General features: G+C 46.4%; 1 protein-coding gene across 2 annotated transcripts in view; it reads left to right on the top strand.

The window, feature by feature from the left end:
- The window catches only part of IQCA1 (IQ motif containing with AAA domain 1), a 171,544-nt gene extending 150,093 nt beyond the window's left edge, over positions 1-21,451 (top strand). The window contains exons 15-18 of one of the 2 annotated variants that reach the window (XM_023228745.1): positions 726-812; positions 6,994-7,171; positions 14,034-14,272; positions 20,815-21,451. In XM_023228745.1, the coding sequence (XP_023084513.1) occupies positions 726-812; positions 6,994-7,171; positions 14,034-14,272; positions 20,815-20,943 (633 nt within the window). In that variant the 3' untranslated portion in view covers positions 20,944-21,451. The remainder of the gene's footprint in view (positions 1-725; positions 813-6,993; positions 7,172-14,033; positions 14,273-20,814) is intronic. The other variant, XM_023228744.2, reaches the window with a different exon arrangement.
- The last annotated feature ends 426 nt before the right edge of the window (positions 21,452-21,877 follow it).

Below are 21,877 nucleotides of genomic sequence, written 5' to 3'. Positions count from 1 at the left end.
CCCGAGTGCGGAAACAGGTTTTTCTCATGGTAAGCAAACTTGAATAAACCTGGGAACGGCCAGAGGCGGTAATTAAAACTCGTGGCCCCCTTCTCCATTCATTTTCAGCAGAAAACTGGGGGTTTCTTTCAAGCCAAACTGAGAGGATGTTGGGGTCCTAGAGCAGAATGTTTGTCCTCAAACATTCTGTCAGAACAGGACTGAGAGAGGAGGGGGTTAGGGGAGGGAGGGGGACTTCTCCTGCTGTGAAGGAGGGGACAGGGTGGGGCAGGTTTGGAGCTGCAGAACATTCCTGTGCCTGTGCGGCAGAGCTGAGGAGCCAGACAGGGAGCGCCTCGCCCTGCTCCTGGGTGAGCAGATGCACACCTGAGAGGGAACTGCATTTACAACCAGCGCTCTGCACACCCCAGAGGGAAGCAGGTTTGCAGCCAGGGCTCTGCACACCCCAGAAGGAAGTGCATTTACAACCAGGGCTCTGCATACCACAGAGGGAAATACATTTACAACCAGGGCTCTGTACACCAGAGGGAAATACATTTACAACCAGGGCTCTGTACACCTGAGAGGGAAGTGCATTTACAACCAGGGCTCTGCACACCCCAGAGGAAAGCACGTTTACAACCAGGGCTCTGCACACCTGAGAGGGAAGTGCATTTACAAGCAGGGCTCTGCACACCTGAGAGGGAAGTGCATTTACAAGCAGGGCCCTGCCTTTTCCTCTGCAGGTGGCTCGACAGCTCCAGCCCTCCGTGGTGTGGATTGAAGACACAGAAAAAACCTTCTACAAAAAAGTTCCCAATGCAGAAAAGATGGTGAGGACTTTCTCATGCCTTACTTTGGCCTTTTCTACCTCTACTTTTCGAGAAGGTCTTGCCTTTTCAAGCAAGTAAGGAAACACAGAGGCTCTCTGTAGTGGTCTCGGTCTGTCTGTCCTCTCTGTATTTGAAAGGGTTCTGTGGTCTGACTTTATGAGGCATAGTTTGGAAGGAAAGGAAAGAAAGTGTGGAAGAAAGGGGAGAGGGATTTTCCACCCAAACATACGATTCAGAGGTAACGAACAATTCAGAGAACTCTGCTCAGTTAAAGCAAATGGCACACATAGGAGTTATTATTAGGATTTCCTATTGTTCATCATCATAAATAGCAAAAGGCCCAAAATTTATGAACAAAGACCCTCAACAGAACTGCTAAGTGCACAGCATTCGGGGCCTCCAGGGAGTCCTGTTTCAATTGCTTCCTTCCTTCTTTTCTCTCCTTTCAATGGTCCCCCCCACCCGCCACTTCCCCCCACAAATCACCAGCAAATTTCCCACAAGTTAAAAAAAAAATGTGCAGATACACGAGATTGTTATTCCACATCAATTTGCACCAAAGCAAATAGTGGTTAACTGTGAATTTCTGATTAAATTCATAAGGATTTTAATCACTTTTGATCCTTATGTATTATACATCACTTTTCGCAGGTAGAGATGATTTGGATAAAGAGTGGAAGCTCAATCTTTTCTTCCCCAAATGAGCCTTGATTGCCCTGTCATTTCAGAAGGTCTTCAGAGAACTCATTTATTATTTAATCTGGGGTTCTAGTAGTTCGCTCCCTCTGCTGGCGAAGTTGCTGCATTGCATAAAAACTTGAAAAGGTCCACAAGTAGTGATGCGAAATGGATGGCAGGAATGGCGGGGCTCTCCACCAGGTCCCACGTCTGAGAGAAATGCAGGGCAGTGTTTCATCCCAGATGTCACACACCTGGAGTTATCAGAAACCTGGCTCATTCACGGGCAGGGGCTACTCCCTCTCCCACCAGACGCCAGACATCAGCCTGGGGAATGGAAGACACTGGCCTGGAACTCAGACCAGCCATGCACAACATTCACACAGCTGGCTGTGTGTCCTTAAACAAGTAACTTAACCTCTCTGAGCCTCCGCTTCCTTTATTATTAAATGAAAGCATTTTAGCCTGCGCGGACTCCGAGTTCATGCAGCCCCCTGCATTCTCCCACAGTGCCCTGGGCTTGCCATCAGTGCTTGCGGCTGTCTGCTCACTGCACGCCTGAATCTCGGAGAGCGAGGGGAATGGGAATGTTCCTCCTGAGAGAGCCAGAGGAGCACTGGGGAAGGAGCGCTGAGAGGGGGCCTTTGAGAGAAAGCTGGAGGCAGGGAATGAAATATAGGCCCTGTAAACACCCTCGCATAAAGGGAGTGGATGTGAGGGGAAGGAGGCCCACTGAGGAGGGAACGGAAAGCCATGAAGCAGCAGCCGAGCCTGCAGAACCCTGCCCTGAATCAGCCCTTTTGCTGCTGACACAGAGCGAACTGCTCAGCACCATCCGTGATTCGCGCAAACCCTGCCCATGCCTCGCTTTGTCCCTGTAGGAAATGAAGGCCACTGGAGGCATGGTCTTTGTTGTGGACGAATTGGACGTTTTCTCGGTTCCCTTCCCATTAGAGGAGTCTGTCGTCTGTTGGGGAGGTCAACTGCACTGAGGACCAGGAGTCACATCCTGGGATAAGTCCTAGGAGACCTCAAGCCAAAGCACATCCCGGCTTCCTGAGCATCTGCAAGGCCGACCAGGGGACCTGAGCCACCCCAGACTCAGAGCTGCAAGAGGCATGAACGCCATCCTCCACCCCCCACCCCCAGTATTTCCACCCCTGGCTCCAATGCTGCAGCAGGAGAGGGGCGGGGGAGGAAACCATTGCTTGTGCATGCCCAGCTCTACACGGAACTCCAGCTCCACTCGACCTGCACCGTGCAGTGATAGCATTGCGGGGCCTGCCCTCAGGGAGCAGGGCTGCAGAGTTCCTGCTGCCTTCCTGCATCTCCAGGGCCATGACCGGGCCAGTCCTGCTGTCCTTCCCAGCCTCCCAGCCTCGGAGACTCTGTGTCTCATCCAAGATCCTCAGCCACCAGGGCCCCACGTAGCCATGAGCACTGGACGTCCACATTCTGAAGGCGACCCAAAGCCAAGGGCAGCAGAGGCATCCACAGGCAGGAGAAGCCCGGGAGGCATCGTAACTGCTCCTCATTGCATCACTCGGCCACCGGGGGAGCCCAGTGTCCTTCCTCCCACCTGCCCCGGCCTCTATCCCAAAGACTGCCCTGATCCCAAGGGCACAGAGGCACAGAGAAGAACATCCAGGAGGCTGGCACTCCACCAGCTACAGCCGCCATACAGGCAGCAGGGCCGACCTTGCCCTGGGGTTAAAGGACTCCGGGAAATCCCCTTGAAAATCCACAGTGACTGAAGGCACCCTCCAGCACCTCTGCCTTTGGGGTGAGACCCCTCCCACAGTCAGAGGCAGGAAGTTCACCCGGGGATGGGGCATGGCGAAGACCAGTGACGCCTCCCGAGCATGGACGTCAAACTTCGCGGGTGCAGGGACACTGCTGCGGACAGGAAAAGGAGGACCCCGGCAGCGGTGGGGGACGTCGATTGAACACCTCCTCTTTCCCAAGCACAAGACAGATGTCAGGGAAACTCCCGGCAACTCTGAGAGGAAGGCATTGTTTTCTCTGTGTCACAATAGAGAACAAAGGCTCCCAGAAGGCACACAGCTGCTCGGGGCTCATGCTGGGATTCAGAAACAAGGTTGCCAGAATGCAGAGGCTAGAGCCTTCTCCCCACCATGCACAGCAGAAGCTGGAAGACACTGAGGGCAAACCACCAGCTTCGCCTTCTGCCCATAGGGTCAGCCCTCCTGGTGCACCTAAACCACACCGCATCCCTGCGGCCCTCTCAGCCCTGGCGCTGCTCTTAACATCATCCCAAAACCTGCCTTTGGGGCCCTCTTGTCTTAGAACCAAATGGGCCCTACTCCAGAATTCTCTGTCCTCCTGCCCACACTCCTGTTCCCCTCACACTGTCCTCAGCAACCTTTGAGAGAAGCCCTCACACCTCTAGAATTTCAGCAAAGTGCAAACTCCAAGTACGCCCCCCGCAACCCCTGCCACTTTTACAAACACACCCCTGCCCCCGGCAGACACCTGGACCAGGCCCGCTCCCTTTCTCCTCCTCCTAGAAGGAAAGCAGTGTCTCCTCCCATCTGCGCCTCCAGTGCACTCAGTCAGTTGTTTGTGTCTGAGGCGAAGGTGGTAAAGAATGAGGCACACAGGCTGCTCCTGCATTTTCTGCCCCATTACCCTTTGTTACTTCATCTAGCAAGCGCCTCCCTGACATCACGATAGTGCCTCACCAAGAAATTGCTGCTTTCTTGGGGCTGGCTGTGGCGGTTGTTTTGTGGAGCTAACTGCAGAATAGCAAATTGAAATTGCTGCGTGGATGCTAGCCACTAATTTGAAACTGCCCAAAGAAATACAGTTGTGAGGGACTGGCAGGCCCCGCAGTAGGGGCGGCAGTTTTGGAGGTGGCCAGGTGATTGTGGGGTGGTTTGCTGGCATGATTGATGAGTGCACAGGTCTCGTGCATAATGGACAGCTCTGCATTGGAACAGGGGTGATCTGAGTGTAGGAGAACTACCAATTGAATGACACACCTAATTCTGTCCCCTCTTCATGGGACTGCACCTCACCATCAGCAAGGATGTCACTCTGGACATTGCCCAGGATCAATGTTTGTTATCCAAATAGGCTGATTCATTTCAAATGTCCCTGCCATTTCAGGACACAAAGGTAGCAGTATCATCTCCTGCCTCGGAAAGGGCAGGGATCACACTGCCATCACCATGGCAACTGGGTTGCTGAGGATGGGCACAGACCATGCAGGTGTGTCTCTAGCCCCATGGATTCTCAGTCTCCAGCCTCACCAGGACCCTGAGATCAGTCCTACTTCCATTGTTCTTTGGGCAGCTCACATGTGCACCCCACATGCCCAGTCACTCCCACCACCTGCTTTGTTCCTTAAAGGTGAGTCTCACCCCTCAACCCACCACCATCAGCTTGCTGCCCCCACCACTGTATAGAAATTGTTCTCACGAAGTTCTTAGGGCTGGGCACGGTGGCTCACACTTGTAATCCCAGCACTTTGGGAGACCGAGGCGGGCAGATCACTTAAGGTCAGAAGTTCGAGACTAGCCCGGCCAACAAGGCAAAACCTTGTCTCTACTAAAAATACAAAAATGAGCTGAGCATGGGTGGTGCGCACCTGTAATCCCAGCTACTCAGGAGGCACAAGAATCACTTGAACCCAGGAGGTGGTGATTGCAATGAGCAGAGATTGTGCAACTGCACACCAGCCTGGATGACACAGCGAGACTCTGTCTCAAAAATAAAAGAAATTGTTCTCACAAAGTTCTTTGACATGAGAAGTGCAAGACTTTTCTGAAAACTAAAAAAACATTGTTGAAAAATATAAAGGAAGCGTAAATAAATGGAAAGACATTTGTATTCATTGGTTGAAAGACTTAATCTTGTTAAGATGATAATAATTCCCAAATTGGCCTACCTATTCAATGCAATTCCCATGAAATAGCTGGCTTATTTGTAGAAATTGGTAACTGATCCTAAAATTCATCCAGAAATTCAAGAGACCCAGCCAAAACATTCTTCAAAAGAAAAATAAAGTTGGGGGACTCACATGTCCCAATTTCATTTTCCAACTTACCACAGACCTACAGCAATCAAGACAGTATGGTACTGGCCTAAGAAGAGACATAGATCAGTGGATCAGAATCAAGAATCCAGTAATAAAGCCTCATATTACAGTTCATTTTGACAAAGGTGCAAAGATACTTCAATGCAGAAAGAATAATCTTTTCAACAAGTGGTGCTGGGACTATTGGATTGCTACCTGCAAAAGAAAGAGTTGGACCCTTACCTCACACCATATACAAAAATCAACCCATAATGTATCAAAGACCTAAAAATAAGGGCTAAAACCAGAACAATCTTAAAAGAAAATATAGGCATAAATTTTGTGACCTTAGATTAGGCAGTGGTTCCTTAGATATGACACCAAAAGCACAGGCCGCAAAAGAAAAACTGCACCTCATCAAAATTTAAAACTTTTTTGCTGCAAAGGACATCCTCAAGAAAGTGAAAAGACAACCCACAGAACAGGAGAAAATGTTTGCAAACCATGTAATATTGAGGGTTTTCTATCTATTAATAGGACCTACAAAGAACCCTTACAACTCAATAATAAAAAAGACAAATAACCCAACTTTTAAAGTGGACCAACAATCTAAATACACATTTTTCCAAATAAGATACACAAATGACCAATAAATACATGAAAAGATGCAGGAACATCATTAGCCATCAGCCAAATGGGAGCTCAACTGTGCTTGGGAAGTCTCTGCAGAGGCTCTCACCATTGCCCCTGGTGTGCTCCTCCTTCCCAGGCTTCCTCTTTGCTGTCTGCACTGGGGGCGAGGTTCATTGGCAGCCAAGCTGTTGCCCATGGCAACATGGTCAGATCTGACTCCCACGGGCTGGAAGTCATCCTCCCTGGGGTGCTGAACAGCCAGCCTGTCCTCGTTCGTTCCTCTCCCTCATTAGTGCTGAGATTATACTGAAATAATTCAGGTTCAAACTATTTCCCAACTGCTTCAGAGAGAGAAGTTTCACAATGTTATGTAACCAGGTATTTTTCAGACATGAGATGCAGGAGCTGGGCTCTTCATTGTTTCAGCAATCGGCAAAGGAAGTCTTGTGTCCAGCTTCCAAACAACTCAGGAAAATGGGAGCACCACAGTTCATTACAGGTCCCAGTGAGCTTCCTTCCATTTGTAAATCAGCCACCACTTCCCATTCCTAGGGTCAAGGTGCTTCCTTCCTTCCCACCCTCTAAATCTGGACACCAGAGGTTGAGGAAAGGAAACACTGACAATTAAAATCCAGTGGGTCATACTGTGAAGCACATTCCAAGATCCATCCCAGGACAAACCTTAAGAAATTGTGTTTGTCAGAGCTTTGCAATCACTTTAACAAACGATGCTGCGACACATTCTAAGTACATTTTCTTTCATTTTTTCATTCTTTCTTTCTGTATGTGGACCAATTTTTTTTTTTCTCTCTCTCTCTCTCTCTCTCCCAGAATGAACCTAAACGCCTGAAAAGACACCTTCCCCAAATCCTGAAACTCCTGAAACCAGATGACCGGATTCTGATTGTGGGGACCACACGGCGTCCCTTCGATGCTGAACTCCAATCTTTCTGCAAAGTTTACCAGAAAATTATTTTGGTGCCTAGACCAGACTATGCTTCCAGATACGGCAAGTACCCCCAGCGCCTTCCCATGCATGGTAGCTGAGGCTGGGCTGTCCGCTGTGTGCTTGCCAGGAGGGTGGCCCTTGGACCCAGTGAGCGCCAGATGAGTTGAGAGGAGCCTGCACCCGGTGGGGTGTGCGCACCTGCACCCAACACAGAGCACGTGCTGCAGATGTAAACCACTAGACCACATTCTGTTCTTAGCGTATTTCCCTCTACCCAAGACAAAAGGAAACTGGACGAGGATTATGATTTCTGGCCCTGACAGTGACAGAAGCCTTGTGGGTGCTGATTCTTCTTGGGACAGGTAGATAGGATCACTCACCTTGCACCCATGGTGATGGTGTTTTCCTCATAGAGCGTAGTTTCTTTTCACTGGGTTGGGTTTTTTTTTTTTTTTCTTCCAGTCTCAAAGTCCAGTTGCATGATGATTTACTTAAAATGAACATTAAAATACAGGGAGAGCTTACTTTTTCAATTCTTTCTCCTTAAATAGATTCAAAATTCACTACTTTTGAAACATGTTTTTTAATGGGAATGACACAAAAAGGGCCCCTGGGAGGCAAAGCAGTGGAGCAGGGAGGAGCCTGGGTCGGGGTTCTCAGGACGCCTGGCTCAGAATCCTAGCTCTGACCCTGCATAGCTGGGTGACCCTGACAAGTCGGTCACCTTCTGAGCCTCCATCTTCTCATCTGTGAAGCAGGAGAACAGTTCATGCCACAGGGCTGCTGTGACACTCACGAGGTGTTAGCAGAGCACCTGGCCCCATGTGGCCCCCAGAGAGAAAGGGTGTTGGCAGCAGTGGTGGTGGAGGTAGAGGAAGAGAAGAGGGTGGCATGGGCTGGGCAGGAGGAGGGAATGGCGAACGGCAAGGGAAGCTGAGGAGAGTACTGGCGGCCGTTCTGTTATCTAGTGCTGTGTGAAAACCTCCCTGAAGGCTCAAACAGCACATTATTCCATCGTGTGCTTCCAAGGGTTGTCTGGGCAGAGCTGGGGCATTCTCCTGAATGTACCCCATGATGTGAGAGTCACATGAAAGTTGAGGCTCCTTCATCTGGAGACTGGACAGTGCGGATACCCAGGATCACTCTTGCATGTGACTGGAGTTGCTGCTGCCATCATGGGCACTGAGTGGGGCCTATGTCGACCGGACAGGCTGCACCTGGCCCAGTGCAGCTTCTCACACCCGCAGCTGGGTCCCACGAGGGGTTATCTCATGAGCACATGTTTCAAGAAGTTGGGGCAGTAGCTGAAGGGATTCTTGTGACCCAGCCTCACAAGCCACAGAGTGACCATCTCCACCCTCTGCTGGTCAAGAGGAAGGCACAGGGCCAGCCTAGATTCCAGGGCGGCCGAGGACACATGGGTGTGAATGCACAGGGGTGGCTCGTGGCGGGGCCGCCGTAACACTGCACTGGTGGGGGAGCGGTGAGGACTTGGAGGTGAGATGGCGATGGCGCTGTCGGTGTTAGAGATGGTGGAGGGGGTTGGCCAGAGGTGACAGCATGTGCTAATGGAGACGGAAGTGCTTGTTGGCAGTAGGGGTGGGATGACGCTCAGGAGGCAGAGATGGGGTGGCTGTGTTGGTGGCAGTGTGGGTGGCTCTGGGGAGGGTGTTGGGAATGGTGGCAAAGGTCACATTTGACAATGGAGATGAGGACGGTCAGTGGCAGGAGCAGTTGAGGTGCTGGTGGCAGTGGTGGTGGCCGTGGTGGCAGTGGCGATGGTGGTCAGCGTGAATGATAGTAATACAGTGATTAGGTCAGACTCGGTTTCTGTTCTTCCTTCTCCAATCACATGAGCACTGCAAAGCAGAGGGCACATATGGTCCTCTCTGGCTGTTCATAAGTTGCTGCTCAATTTTCTTTGCTAAAAGAACAACCCCCTACTCCCCACATGCTATAAACAGCTAGCTTCTTAGCCACTGTGTTTGCAGCATGTGCTTATTTCCATCTTGATAAATTGTGATCCTGGCTTTTTTTTTTTTTTTTTTTTTTTGAGACGGAGTCTTGCTCTGTCACCCAGGCTGGAGTGCAGTGGCGCCATCTCAGCTCACTACAAGCTCCGCCTCCTGGGTTCACGCCATTCTCCTGCCTCAGCCTCCCAAATTAGCTGGGACTACAGGTATCTGCCACCATGCCCGGCTAATTTTTTTTGTATTCTTAGTAGAGACGGGGTTTCATCGTGTTAGCCAGGATGGCCTTGATTGGTTGACCTCGTGATCTGCCCGTCTCGGCCTCCCCAAGTGCTGGGATTACAGGCGTGAGCCACTGCACCCGGCCGATAAATTGTGATCCTGGCTTTCTAAATCAATGTTATACGCAAAATACAGGAAGACTTTAGGCCCAGCTATTTCTGCATCCATCTAGTGCCTTCTTCATCTTTTAGGGCCTCAAAACGCCCCCACCACAAACCCTTTGCACCCAGCCAGCATCAAAAGAAGCAAGGGAAGACAGGATGGAGGAGTCACAGGAGATCTTAAGGACTAGACCCAGAAGAGGCCAACGTTTCCTCCAGCCAGATCACATTGGCCAGAATGAAAAATATGGATGAAGGGGGTAGGGCTGTCCAGCCAAGAAAGAAGACAGCACGCGACGGGCAGGCTCCACAGTCTTGCCACAGCCCACACAGCCGATGCCATGGGTTCCACGCCCCTGGCCTTAGCAGGGCTACCCCTCTCTCCTCTCATGCACTCTTCTTTTTTTCTTCCTTTTTTGTATTGTGTCTATATTTTAAGCTATGTTAATGGAATAAGGTAGGGTATTATTAATTCAAAGGGGCTGGAGCATTATTCTGGACTCTGGACAGAATGGTTTTTATTGTTTGACAAAACTATAGGCCCTTTAAAGATGAAGCTATTGATGGCTGGCTGGCAATTTTGTTCTTTTGATAAAACACCACGCATCCCTTAAGATTCAAATCACACGACAGATGCCTACCTGAATCTCCTCACAGCATCGTGATGGGAGAGGAAGGAGAGAAAGCGTCCCTCCACCTGTGGGCAGATGATAAAGCTGCATCAGACACTTCTCTCAGGCCCTGGGTTCTGTCCACTGAAGCACATGCTCTTCAATATTTCTGTCTTGGGGAGTGATGTGTTCAGGCCACCATTCTGGCTGACATCATTGCCCCTCATCCAGCATTTCCTCCAGTGACCTTGAAGTTTTCATAGCCACAGTGGCTGGGACATCTGTCATAAAGACTGTTCTTGTCTTTGCAGTGATCAAAAGTGGTCTCTTCCAGTCCATAAAGAAAGGGCTGCCGATCCATAATATGGACGGCGCCTTGGCCATCTCTCCACCCGCAATGGAGCTCGAAGGTGTGCCACAGTCCCCATGGCCCCACTCCCCAAATCCCTCCAGGCCATGTGGGGACAGACAGTGCTGAGAAGTGAAGGGTGGATCTGTGGAGGAAACGCAGCCCTCAGGTTCACCAAACATCATTCAATCTCTCCTTTTTTCCCCCAAACCAAGCTGTCTCTGCAAAGAAAATCCACCCCCCAGGCTGATGGATGCCCCGTCTGGTCCCCAGAAATCCCTTCAGGCTTCCTTTTCTCCACATTCCCAGTGCCCTCCTCCTCTTGCCTCTCTCCCTGGGGTCGATTTCGCTAATAACCCAATTCATCACAGGCCCACCCGGACCCAGTGTCTGGTCGGATGGGTCCAGGATCTGTCTTTAGCCTTTTCTGCAATTCCAGGCTTCAGAGGGTCAGAAGCTCACCCACATCACATTATTCACCTCTCAGGCGTTTGGAAAACCGCAAATAAAAACGAATGTTCAGAGACTGCGTCATCTCGAGCACCAGCCAAGACAGAATCCACTGGGAATGTTGACAGCAGATGAAGGGGAGCCAAAGGCCAGATTCTTTCATCCAAAGAAGGGAAAGAGAATGTAGATTGGTCTGAAGATGTGAGGAGCCTTTTGCATCCAAGAGACCCAAGTAAAATTCAGCACTCGGCCTGGAGAGCCCCTCCGCTGCCCTCAACACTCTGGGGCCCCTAGCCTCGGTCCTCACCAACACAGCCTTCACCACACCCCAGGACTGCAGTGCATCTGTGCTCCCCACTGCACTCCTAGACCAGAGACCCCACAGCCTCTGGGGCTCCCATGCTCACTGCCAGCTCCAGTCTCCACCCAGCCCACCATGCTGTGCCTCCCGCCACACCTGACACCACCGTGGGCCCCAGGGCAGCTATTTAAGGGCCAAGAACCCATGAATGGGTGGTTGTGTAAAAGCAATAGAAGCGATTCTTTGGAAGACCAACAGCTCAAGTTCATCAGCTGCAGGAAGGAAGCCAAGCCTGGTTTTGCATTCCCTTCTCTGGGTCTTCAGATGAGGGGGCAGGTGGGCAGGTCCCACCACAGCTGGGACTGCCTCACAGAGCTCTCTTGCTGCAACTCCAGTAAAAATGGTCATCTATGAAGAGTAACCAAGGAGTCATGTACTGAGAGGAATCTTGACCGAAACTCTCCGTGAATACCAAGTATCCTACACTTTAAATGGGCAGCAGAGGGTTTACATGTCCCTCTGGCCCTTGTTGGTCTCACTGCAGGTCTCCAAAGCCTCGATGCCTAGTCGTCCACAGCTCGGAGGAACTGACAGGCCCCACGGTACAGTTCACCATTTCCCAGTGCAGTAACTGTACTCCGTTACTAATGCATCTCTACTCATCAAGTGATCACTCCTGCAAAAAGGTTGGACGATTTGGGCAGAAAACTTCCAAGATTGTGACTGTTGTGGCCTCACAGAGAAGCCAGGAAGAGAGTTAGTTATTGGTTGCCAGGGAGCACATGGCCCTCACCCCTTCCCAATGATGGTTCCCTTTGGCACCACAGGTAGGAATTTTGCTCATGCTATCCCAGAACTGAGTCCTCACGTGTGCAACCCAGCCTGGGATGTCGACTTCAGCTTTTGGGGCTTACCTGTGACTCTCCCATAAATCATGTTCCCTTCTCAGCTTCCAGAGTCACCACTCAGACCCGCTGGTACTTTGTTAAGATGTTATAAATGTGACCAGCAGACACGTCGGATCTCAAGTGAAGATGTGGGCTAGGTGGTGGTGTTGTTGATCATTTTTACCATGGGTTATGTTTTCTTATCTCTAACTCTGCAACAGTTATATTTGGATAAGGATAATCTTCACCTGCTGCCATCCATCCCTACACAAACAGGCTTTGAAACACCCTGTAGCTTATTTTGTGTTGTCTTTTGTACTTGATGTTTCAATGAGGGTTGGGAAACTTCAGTGCCAGATGGAATGAAGAACAATCATTGTTATTGTAATAACAACAGTAACGTAGCTACAGAAAGTCAAGTCCCCACCAAATGCCGGGCTGCTGCACTGCCGAGCGCTTTATAAACACTGTTGGGCTTGTTTTTCACAGCAGCACTGAGGAGTCAATCCTTCTACGCCTGTTTTACAGATAAGACTAGTTTGAGGCTCAAGCTCAAAGAAACCCACCAAAGAAGGAGCAGAGTAGACTGGGGATCTGATGATCCTTTAGGCCAGTCTGGGGTCCCTGTGGCCCTCCTTGGTTTCACTGCAGGTCTCCAAACCCTGGATGCCTGAGCATCCACAGCTCAGAGAAAGCGGCAGGCCCCGAGGTACAGTTCACCCTTTCGCAGCAGCTCAGCTCACCCACAGGGCCAAAGACCCCCCAAAAGAGGACAGTGGGGGTGAACTGCTGGAGTAGCTCACAGCCCAAAAGCCAGATTCTCCAGCATGGTTCATAGTTACATTATAAGCCATTGTATTCCTTTACAGTAAGTAGATCTTTTCCTTTTATCTGCCATTTTTGGATCAACATATTTGTATGATATAGTCATTTAACAGACTCAGAATTAACCGCTTACCAGGCCTGACAATGCTCAGATCAGGTAGTCATTGACATTTTTAAAAAATGGTTTCAAGTGTTCCTCAAGTAAACTCAAAATGGTTTAGAGATATTTGACCAGATTATCCCAGTGCTGAGACTGACAGATGCTCTTGTAAACACCCTTCACCCTTCTCCACTGTCTGGATGTAATTAAATAAGTTACAGCAAGTCTCTTTTACTTCCCTTGTGTTCCCTTTACAGAATAGAGGTAATTCTCCAAATACAGAATGATTTTAAGGATTGTACAGGAGTTCATTCCATCTCTAAAGTTAAGCATCCAGAATTATTTCATAATTCATTTTCACAGCACCCCTGTGTTCAGATTGAAATATCTCATTTACTCCAGGTCCCACAAACCAGAGAACATCCAGGCACTCATCTGAAGGACTCTAGTCAACCAGTGCATGTTTACAGTCGCTGAGGGGGAAAGAATAAGGGTCAAATTGCTCTATTTAATACAATGTGTAATACAGTGTCTTCCACTGAAAGGGAACTGACCCTGGCAGTAGCTGATGAAAACTGGAATCTGCATTCTGATTCCAGATGTAAAAATAATGTGAGATATTAACTTTATATCTAAAAAAATAAGTTAAACTCCTTATCCAAATTACTTGGGAAATACAATATTCTGATGAGAAGAGATGCCATTACACACCCTGTGAAAATTTCAAATGTTGAAAGATTGTCAACATCTTTACAGGTACCACATTAAAACTATACTGATGGTGGTTTTGTGTTTTTCCTTGTTAATTTGCAGGGCACTTGTGGATCTGTAGACCTCAGGGTCATTGATATGTATGGCTTATGGTTGAAAATTCTCTAGAGGAAAGCATTTAGTAACTTGGCTTCAGTTCATTTGAGTTACAAATAAGTTAGAGCAGACTTCTGTGTATTCCTTTCTTGATGAGATGCAACTTTCAACCAAGAGGGAAACCGGCACTGATGTCTCAGTGTAACCCTTGTTCTCTGCGTCTTTTCTGGATACAACAGTTCTGTGGAAACAAATCATTGAACGCAATGGAGGAGTCCTCACCAGCGCCTTGAATGTCAGCTGCCTGGCGAAGGTCACTGACGGCTTCACCCAAGGACATATAGTCAAAGTGGTTAAAGCTGTGCTCACAGATCAGAGAATCCGGCGGCAAATTCATAAACCTCTCACTGCAGTTGAGTTTATTACCGCAATAACCAGCATGAATCCGGTGTACAAAGAGGAAGAAGAGAGCTTTAAGGTAAATGGAACACCCTGATGACCAAACCTTAGCAGCAGACACTCCTCACACTGCCTCCTCCCTCTGGAGTTCCATGGGTTTCATGAATTGGAACTCTGCCACATACAATGACATTTGGAAACCTGAAATTTTGGATGACAAAATCTTTGGGGTTTTCGCAGTAAAGCATGTGTCTTCCAAATTTCAGGAAAATCATGGTGTGTGGCCTTATATATTAACAGCCAAATCGCAGAATTGAGTAGCAACTTCAAAACCATTGGATTCGCATAGGCACATATACTTATTTTGGTTTTTACTTCCTATTTGGTATTATGGAATAAGTTTTGCATAGAGAAATCATTCCCCAAATAGGATAGTTCAAGCCAATGCTGTTTGGGGCCCATAATTGTCATGGAACACTTTGTTTTTCAGTTTCAGTTCATTTGCAATAGGAAGCCACAAGATAACTCATCAAAATTTAGTTTTCCGATGTTTGAATACATTCTGACCTATTCACAGAAATTTCTAGATCTGAAGGAAACTTTGAGAATTATTTCTTCCAACACCCTCTCTTATAGGAGGAGTGCCCAGGCCAGTGGGCACTCCTCAAACTCTGCTTGCTCTCCTTTAAGCCAAAATAAATACAGTGGTGTTATCTTTCTGAAGGAAGTTTTCCCTGGCCAACTCCAAAGGTAAGAGAAGATTATATGCATGCAGTTGAAGGCCACCACAGTATCGGCTGTGCAGTCACCAGAAGGGGCATTGAAATCCTCATCCGAGCCGATCTCTGGGAGCCTGCTTCACATCAGGAAAATCTCCCTCTGTGACACATCACTTCTCCAGCAAATCTGAAACTATGATTCCTTCCTGGTTTGCCCCTAATTCTTCAGTGAAGCATTAGAAAGGTGAAAAATAGTCCTAATAATGATTTCAGCAATAATGGTCTAGCAGAGGAGTTGGCAATCTTTTTCCATAAAGGTCCAGATAGTAAGTATTTTAGGCTTTGAGAGCCATGCAATCTCTATCACAGGTATTCAGTCGTGCATCAGATACAAAAGCATCCATACACAATACAGAAATGAATGCATATGGCTGGGTTCCAATAAAACTCTATTTGCAAAAACAGACAACAGGCCAAATTTGGCCCATCAGCCATATTTTGCTGACCCCTGCTCTAGCAAGGCTGAAAAAAAAATTTAACTCTAGCTGAGTGTTTACCAAGCATTTGAATTATTAACATATTCTCGTTAACTGTGTAAGCCTGTTCATAATTGCTGATATTATCCTCTTCAAATGATACATCATATTCTTTTCTGAAATTCCCAGTTTTTTTCTCCTTTCTAAAATACTAATTTTCCTCCTTATTTTGAGAAGTTAGATGATAGGGTGTGGAAGCCTATCCTTTCTCATGGCTGAGCCTTTAACTTTCCAAAGTAATCTCTAGAAGTTTTTCTATCTATAGGTGCTTGAGGTCGATCATACTATTCAAGAAAAGGAATTACTACCCTTTTATGACCTGGGTTGAGAATGCATATGCTTCACACATCCATTCTTGGTGTATTTGTTTGCTCTATTCATTTTCAAAAGAAACTGCATCATTTTCCCACATTCCCCTTTCCACCCAATCCCTTTGTGCTTCCATTACAGCACCAGTGCTTGGCCCTGTGCCTGGCCCCAAGTAGATGCTTAATAAATTTGTTTAGGGACACATTAATTAAACACATGGATAGATGGAATGACACGCTCACACTCTCCTGAATAATGTGATGCCATTGCTCTCATTCCTTCTAAGGAGGCAAACCCTGAGAAATTTCCCCTCGTTGTGCTTCCAACAACGTTATCTCAGGTGAAGACCTTGCAGATTCTCCAAGCACATTCTACCCTGCTCCACAGACATGATGGAGAGAATATGTATGAAAACAATGATAGTAAGTGTAATAATGTTAGCTAACACTTACTGACTGCTTATTATATGCCAGCCACTGTACTGACTCATTTAGACTCATAACACCCTGTTTTGCACATGAGGAAACTGAGATATGGAGAGTCATGGTAGGCTGGATAATGGCCCCTCAAGGATGTCTGCATCCTCATCCCCGGAACCTGAAAATAAGTGAGGTTACACGGCAGAGGGAGTATAAGGCTGCAGATGGAGTAAGCCTGCTAGTCAGCTGACCTGAAGATAGATTATCCTGAATTATCCTGGTGAGTCCAGTGTAATCATGAAAAGCAGAAGAGGGAGTTGGAAGAGAGAACCAGAGAGAGCAGTCTGAGAAGGCATGTTGGTACTCGAGGCAGCCCAGCGTTGCTATCCAAAGGTGGAGCAGGGGCCACAAGCCAGAAAAGCAGGTGATTTCTGAGAGCGACAAAAGGCAACGGAAAGATTCTCACCTGGAGCCTCCAGAAAGGGACACGGCACTGCAGACACCTCGATTGTCACCCAGTGAGGCCCGTTCCGGGTTTCTGACCTACAACCCTGTGAAATCATAAATGTGTGGTTTTAAGCCACCATGTTTCTGGAAATTCACTGCAGCAGCAATAAAATAAACAAGTAAAGTAACAACTAGAAAGTAGCAGAGCTGAAATTCATACCTTTCCCCAAAGCCAACTTCATTAACTATATTCTGTACTGGGTCTCGGTAAATTAGGAGTTCATCGCCCTGAGTACAATGGCCACCTCACCTTACGTTACAAACAGAGCCAAGGTGAAAAGGAGGAGGAGGGAATCCCCCAGCGCCACTAACAGAGAGGTACATCTCAAAGACAGGAACAACTACATGAGCTAATGCATGGGTAGCCTAGAGGTGTATAAGATCCAAACAGAAAGGCAAGGGGAGGCCCCTGAGAGACAGATCGCTGGAACTGCACGAAGATGGGACACTTTATAGGTTGCCATGGGGAAGTATCAAGGAACCTGTGATCTTCTCCGGGATCTAGGTGGGGAATAAAAGTGGCCCATAAGAAATCAAAATCCAAGCTACACCCTGCACGTCACATTTCCAAATCTGTACTACCTCCATAGTCCCAGAATCTCAAGTTGAAATATTAATATAATTTTTTAAAATGATATGGTATCATTAAAACCCCTGAAGTCACATCAAAAGCAAAATTAAAAACCACTCTGTATGGAAATTTAGCCAAGTCAGGGTACATAGGATTCCTACAGGAAATACCAGCCTTGCTGAAGATGAGTTCATAATAAAAAATTATGAGCCACAAGCAATAATCTACCCCAAGGAGAGTCAGCAAATGCAAATAACAGAATAGCACTACCAAGAATCTGAGATAAAAGGACATTCTGAAAGAGACTACAAAATAAGTATGTTTAAATTAAAGACCAGAAACATTAGGGAGGAAAAACAGGCAAATTTGAAAAAGAACCAAATAGAACTTTTGATAGTGAAAAAAAATATATAGTCATTAAAATTAAAAACTCAATGAATCAAGGCAGGCAGATCACCTAAGGTCGGAAGTTCAAGACCAGCCTGACCAACATGGAGAAACTCCGTCTCTACTAAAAATACAAAATGAGCCGGGCGTGGTGGCACATGCCTGTAATCCCAGCTACTCAGGAGGCTGAGGCAGTAGAATCGCTTGGACCCGGGAGGCGGAGGTTGCAGAGAGCCGAGATTGTGCCATTGCACTCCAGCCTGGGCAACAAGAGCGAAACTCCGTCTCAAAAAAATATATAAATAAATAAATAACTCAGTGAAGAAATGTCTGTGGATTTGACAAAACTAAAGAGAAAAAACAAAAGAACTGAAAAAGGGAGCAAAGAAAATTGCCTAGAATGCAGCATAGAGAAAAATAAAAGATAGAAATCAAAGAGAGTTTAAGAGTTGGCTGAACATGGTGGCTCATGCCTGTAATCCCAGCACTTTGGGAGGCCAAGGCAGATCGCTTGAGGTCAGAAGTTCGATACCAACCTGGCCAACATGGCAAAACCCTGTCTCTACTAAAAATACAAAAATTAGCCAGGCGTGGTGGTACACGCGTGTAGTCCCAGGCTGAGGCAGGAGAATCCTTGAACCTGGGAGATGGAGGTTGCAGTGAGCCAAGATCGTGCCACTGCACTCCAGCCTGGGTGACAGAACAAGACTCTGTCTCAAAAACAAAAACAAAAAGAACGGTTTGTGAAAGATAAAATAGTACCTGCTTCTTTTATGACTGGATCTTTGATATCCCTAATATCACCAGGAAGCATTAAGGGAAGCATCAGTCAAAAACATCATTATAAGACCTGGTTCTGTATTTGAGTTTAGAGGATCTTATAGAAGCAACTGTAGAACTACTATGGAGGAAAGAACAAGGAGAGAGAGACAGAGCCCAAAACAAAACTTCCCACTCTAAATGAATCTTGGCCAGGCATGGTGGCTCACGCCTGTAATCCCAGCATTTTGGGAGGCCAAGGCAGGTGCATCACTTGAGGTCATGAGTTCGAGACCAGCCTGAACAACATGGCAAAACCCCATCTCTACTAAAAATACAAAAATTAGCCAGGTGCAGTGATGTGTGCTTGAGCAAGACTCCATAACACACACACACGCACACATACACACACAAAAAAAATAAATCTGAAAATCAAAATTCCAAAACATTTTAGGAAATCTAGTGCTAAATACAATCTGACAAAATATTTAAATTAATTAATATGTTCAAAAAATAAATGAGAGCATGACTTCCATTAGAAATGTACAGAACATTTTGGAGAAAAAATGAAATGAGAAGAGATAATTATGAAAAAATGTTACAGAAAGAAAGCTTAGAGAGTCAGAAACTGAGGTCTGAATTGCAGAGAAAAAGAAAGCTTAGAAATTAAAAATATGGTAATCAGTATAAAGTGGCAAAGGAAGTGAAAGAGGTGTGAACTCTAAACTAAACATGGTCAAAGAGCAATCTGTGGACTGGAAGATGGTCCTGGGGAGCACCCCCCGGTAGTCAGCACAGAAAAACAAGAAGGTAAAATCCGTAAAAGTATAAAAATCCGTCAAAGGTGGGTTGAAGACGCTGACCTTCATTAATGGAAGTTCTAGAAGAAAAGAATACAATAAGTGTCAGAGGAACAATTGTTTAAAGACATTATTACTGAGAATTTTCCTGAATTAAAGATGGATTGAAAATAAACCCCAAGTAAAATAATTTATTAACTAATAAACTCCTAGTAACCAGCGGAACAAATCAAATAAATCTATACCTAGATATATTGTTGGGAACTTAAGAACAAGATTAAAAGCCAGTCTTAAAAGCTACCAGATTACCTACCAAGAAACAATTGAGAAATCAGACATCTCTTTAACCACCATAGGTGCCAGAAGATAGCGAAATAATATCTACAAAGTACTAAGGAAAAACAACTGTCTGCCTAATATTTGTATCCAGCTAAACTGGCATACAAGAGACAGGAGAAAAGAGACATTTTAAGACATATGAAGCCGGGCACCATGGCTCACGCTTGTAATCCCTACACTTGGGGAGGCCGAGGCGGGCAGATCACTTGATGTCAGCAGTTCGAGACCAGCCTGGCCAACATGGTGAAACCCTGTCTCTACTGAAAATACAAAAATTAGCCAGGTGTGTTGGCGCACGCCTGTAATCCCAGCTACTCAGGAGGCTGAGGCAGGGGAATCGCTTGAATCAGGGAGGCAGAGGTTGCAGTGAGCTGAGATCGCGCCCTTGCACCCTAGCCTTGGCGACAGAGCGAGACTCAGTCTCAGAAAAAAAAAAAAAAAAGACATACAAAGACTGAGAGAGTTTCCCACTGACAGCACTTCAGAAAGCAATTTAGCCATATCAAGTAAAATGGAAGATATTCATTCCCTACAACCCCAGGAGGTCTATTTCTACGTATGTGCCCTAAAGAAGTTCTCTCACATAGGTACAAAGAGATGTGTAAAAATTGTGAACTTCAGCATTCTTCATAATAAGCAAAAATTCAGATGTCATATATCCATTACTAGGACAATTGATAAATAACACATAATATAATCCTGCAATGAAATACTGCTATTATAAAGTTTATAAACCCAAATGTTTCTTAGGTTTCAAATAAAATGCAAAGGTTGAGAAAAATGCCATTGTGGGGCCAGTTACAATCACTAAGTTCTTGGTTGGTATTTGGGCTTCGTTATTTCTACCATGGTTTCAACAGCACCTCCCCCAAAGTAGCTGAATGGCCGTCCATTGTTCATTGAACATGGCCACATGTGAACCATGAGCACCCTTCACATTCCCAAGAAAACCCAACCCCAGGACACAGTAGGATGCCCGGAAAATAGCCAACTTTGTTGGGAAGGATTGCTGGTTAGATTTAGCCTGTGATTCTCTGAAATTGTTAACTCCCTGAGTTAACAAATCATGCAGAAATACAGGTTGAAGTTTCAAATCATGCAGAAGAACAGGCTGGAAAACCCACTGAGAAAGAGGTTGTATTAAGCATACCTTAAATGCCCAAAGTACAATGGCTGCTTGCCCCTTCCTGCTTAGCAGGCTTTTCTTTATTTTTAAGAGTATTGCGGTGAATTGGTATCATTCTGACCTTTTCCGAAACTTTTATTGTATTTCAGAACTGGTATGCCAAAACCCCTCTCGGTAAAAAACGAGCCTTGGCGATAACAGGAGGCAGCACAGAAAAGGCAAAGGACAAAGGGAAAAGGAAAGAAAAGAAAGAGAAAAAGGCAAAAAAGAAAAAGTAATGCCTTTCCGAAGAACCATGCTTGAGTCTCTCTGGGATGGAGAGGACCCCAACTCGCCAAAGAAAAGATTCACCATTGCCCGCCTGAGGAAGCCCTCAGGGGAAGGAACTTAGCAGTTTGCAGGTGAGCTGATGCCGCAAACCCGCTAACCACTGCGTGTGCTGTTATGCCTTTCCCAGGCTGGACACCTGGCTGGGTGTTCATCACAACTTTCCATAGCTTTAATCCACGCCAAGTCTGTATATAACTGAAATTCACTCTTGACGCCCTCCACAGTCTTTCCAAGTTGGACTCTTCCTGTCATCAGTACTAGTTGTCAAATTTAAAATGTGACAGTTAAAGAATATTCTAGTTTGACAATTAGCAAGCAATGAGTATATCATCAGTACACTAGCTTTTTATTAATGGATGTATACTGTATAGTGTCTTGCATCTATTTTAATAAATTAATTCTTTGCTCTAGTAATAGATTTTATATAATGAAATAAAGCTGTTGTCCTTGAACTGACTCAGTAATTTTGTTGCTGGAACTAAAACAGGATCTTACAAATGAACTGTTTCAACATCCTAATTTTGAAGTTGAGATAGCTGAAGTCCAGGTCCCACTGTTCATACTGGGGCCTGGACATCATCAGCCCCGCCTAGTCCTCGTTGGAAGGACTGAAAAATTGTCAGGCCAATGACTGGATGAAAAACCATGGCATAAAAATGGGGTAAATGCAGAGAAGAGAAGGCCTACATGAAGAAATAAAACAGGGTAAATAAGAAAAAGATTAAAGAGTAGGGAAAGCTCAAAAGAGAAATTTAAATTGTGTGAGGATGTGAAAGGTTATTGGTGGAAGATAGCAAGTAACCCACTTCTGAATTGTGGTAAGAACTCAATCAGGGGAAGTAGACTTCAATTGAGATGGGATGAATTTAACTTGAATTTTAA

Source organism: Piliocolobus tephrosceles, chromosome 11, assembly GCF_002776525.5.
Source record: "Piliocolobus tephrosceles isolate RC106 chromosome 11, ASM277652v3, whole genome shotgun sequence".
Taxonomy (NCBI): Eukaryota; Metazoa; Chordata; class Mammalia; order Primates; family Cercopithecidae; genus Piliocolobus; species Piliocolobus tephrosceles.
Note: the sequence above shows the minus strand (reverse complement) of the source record. Positions and strands in the feature narration are given on the sequence as shown.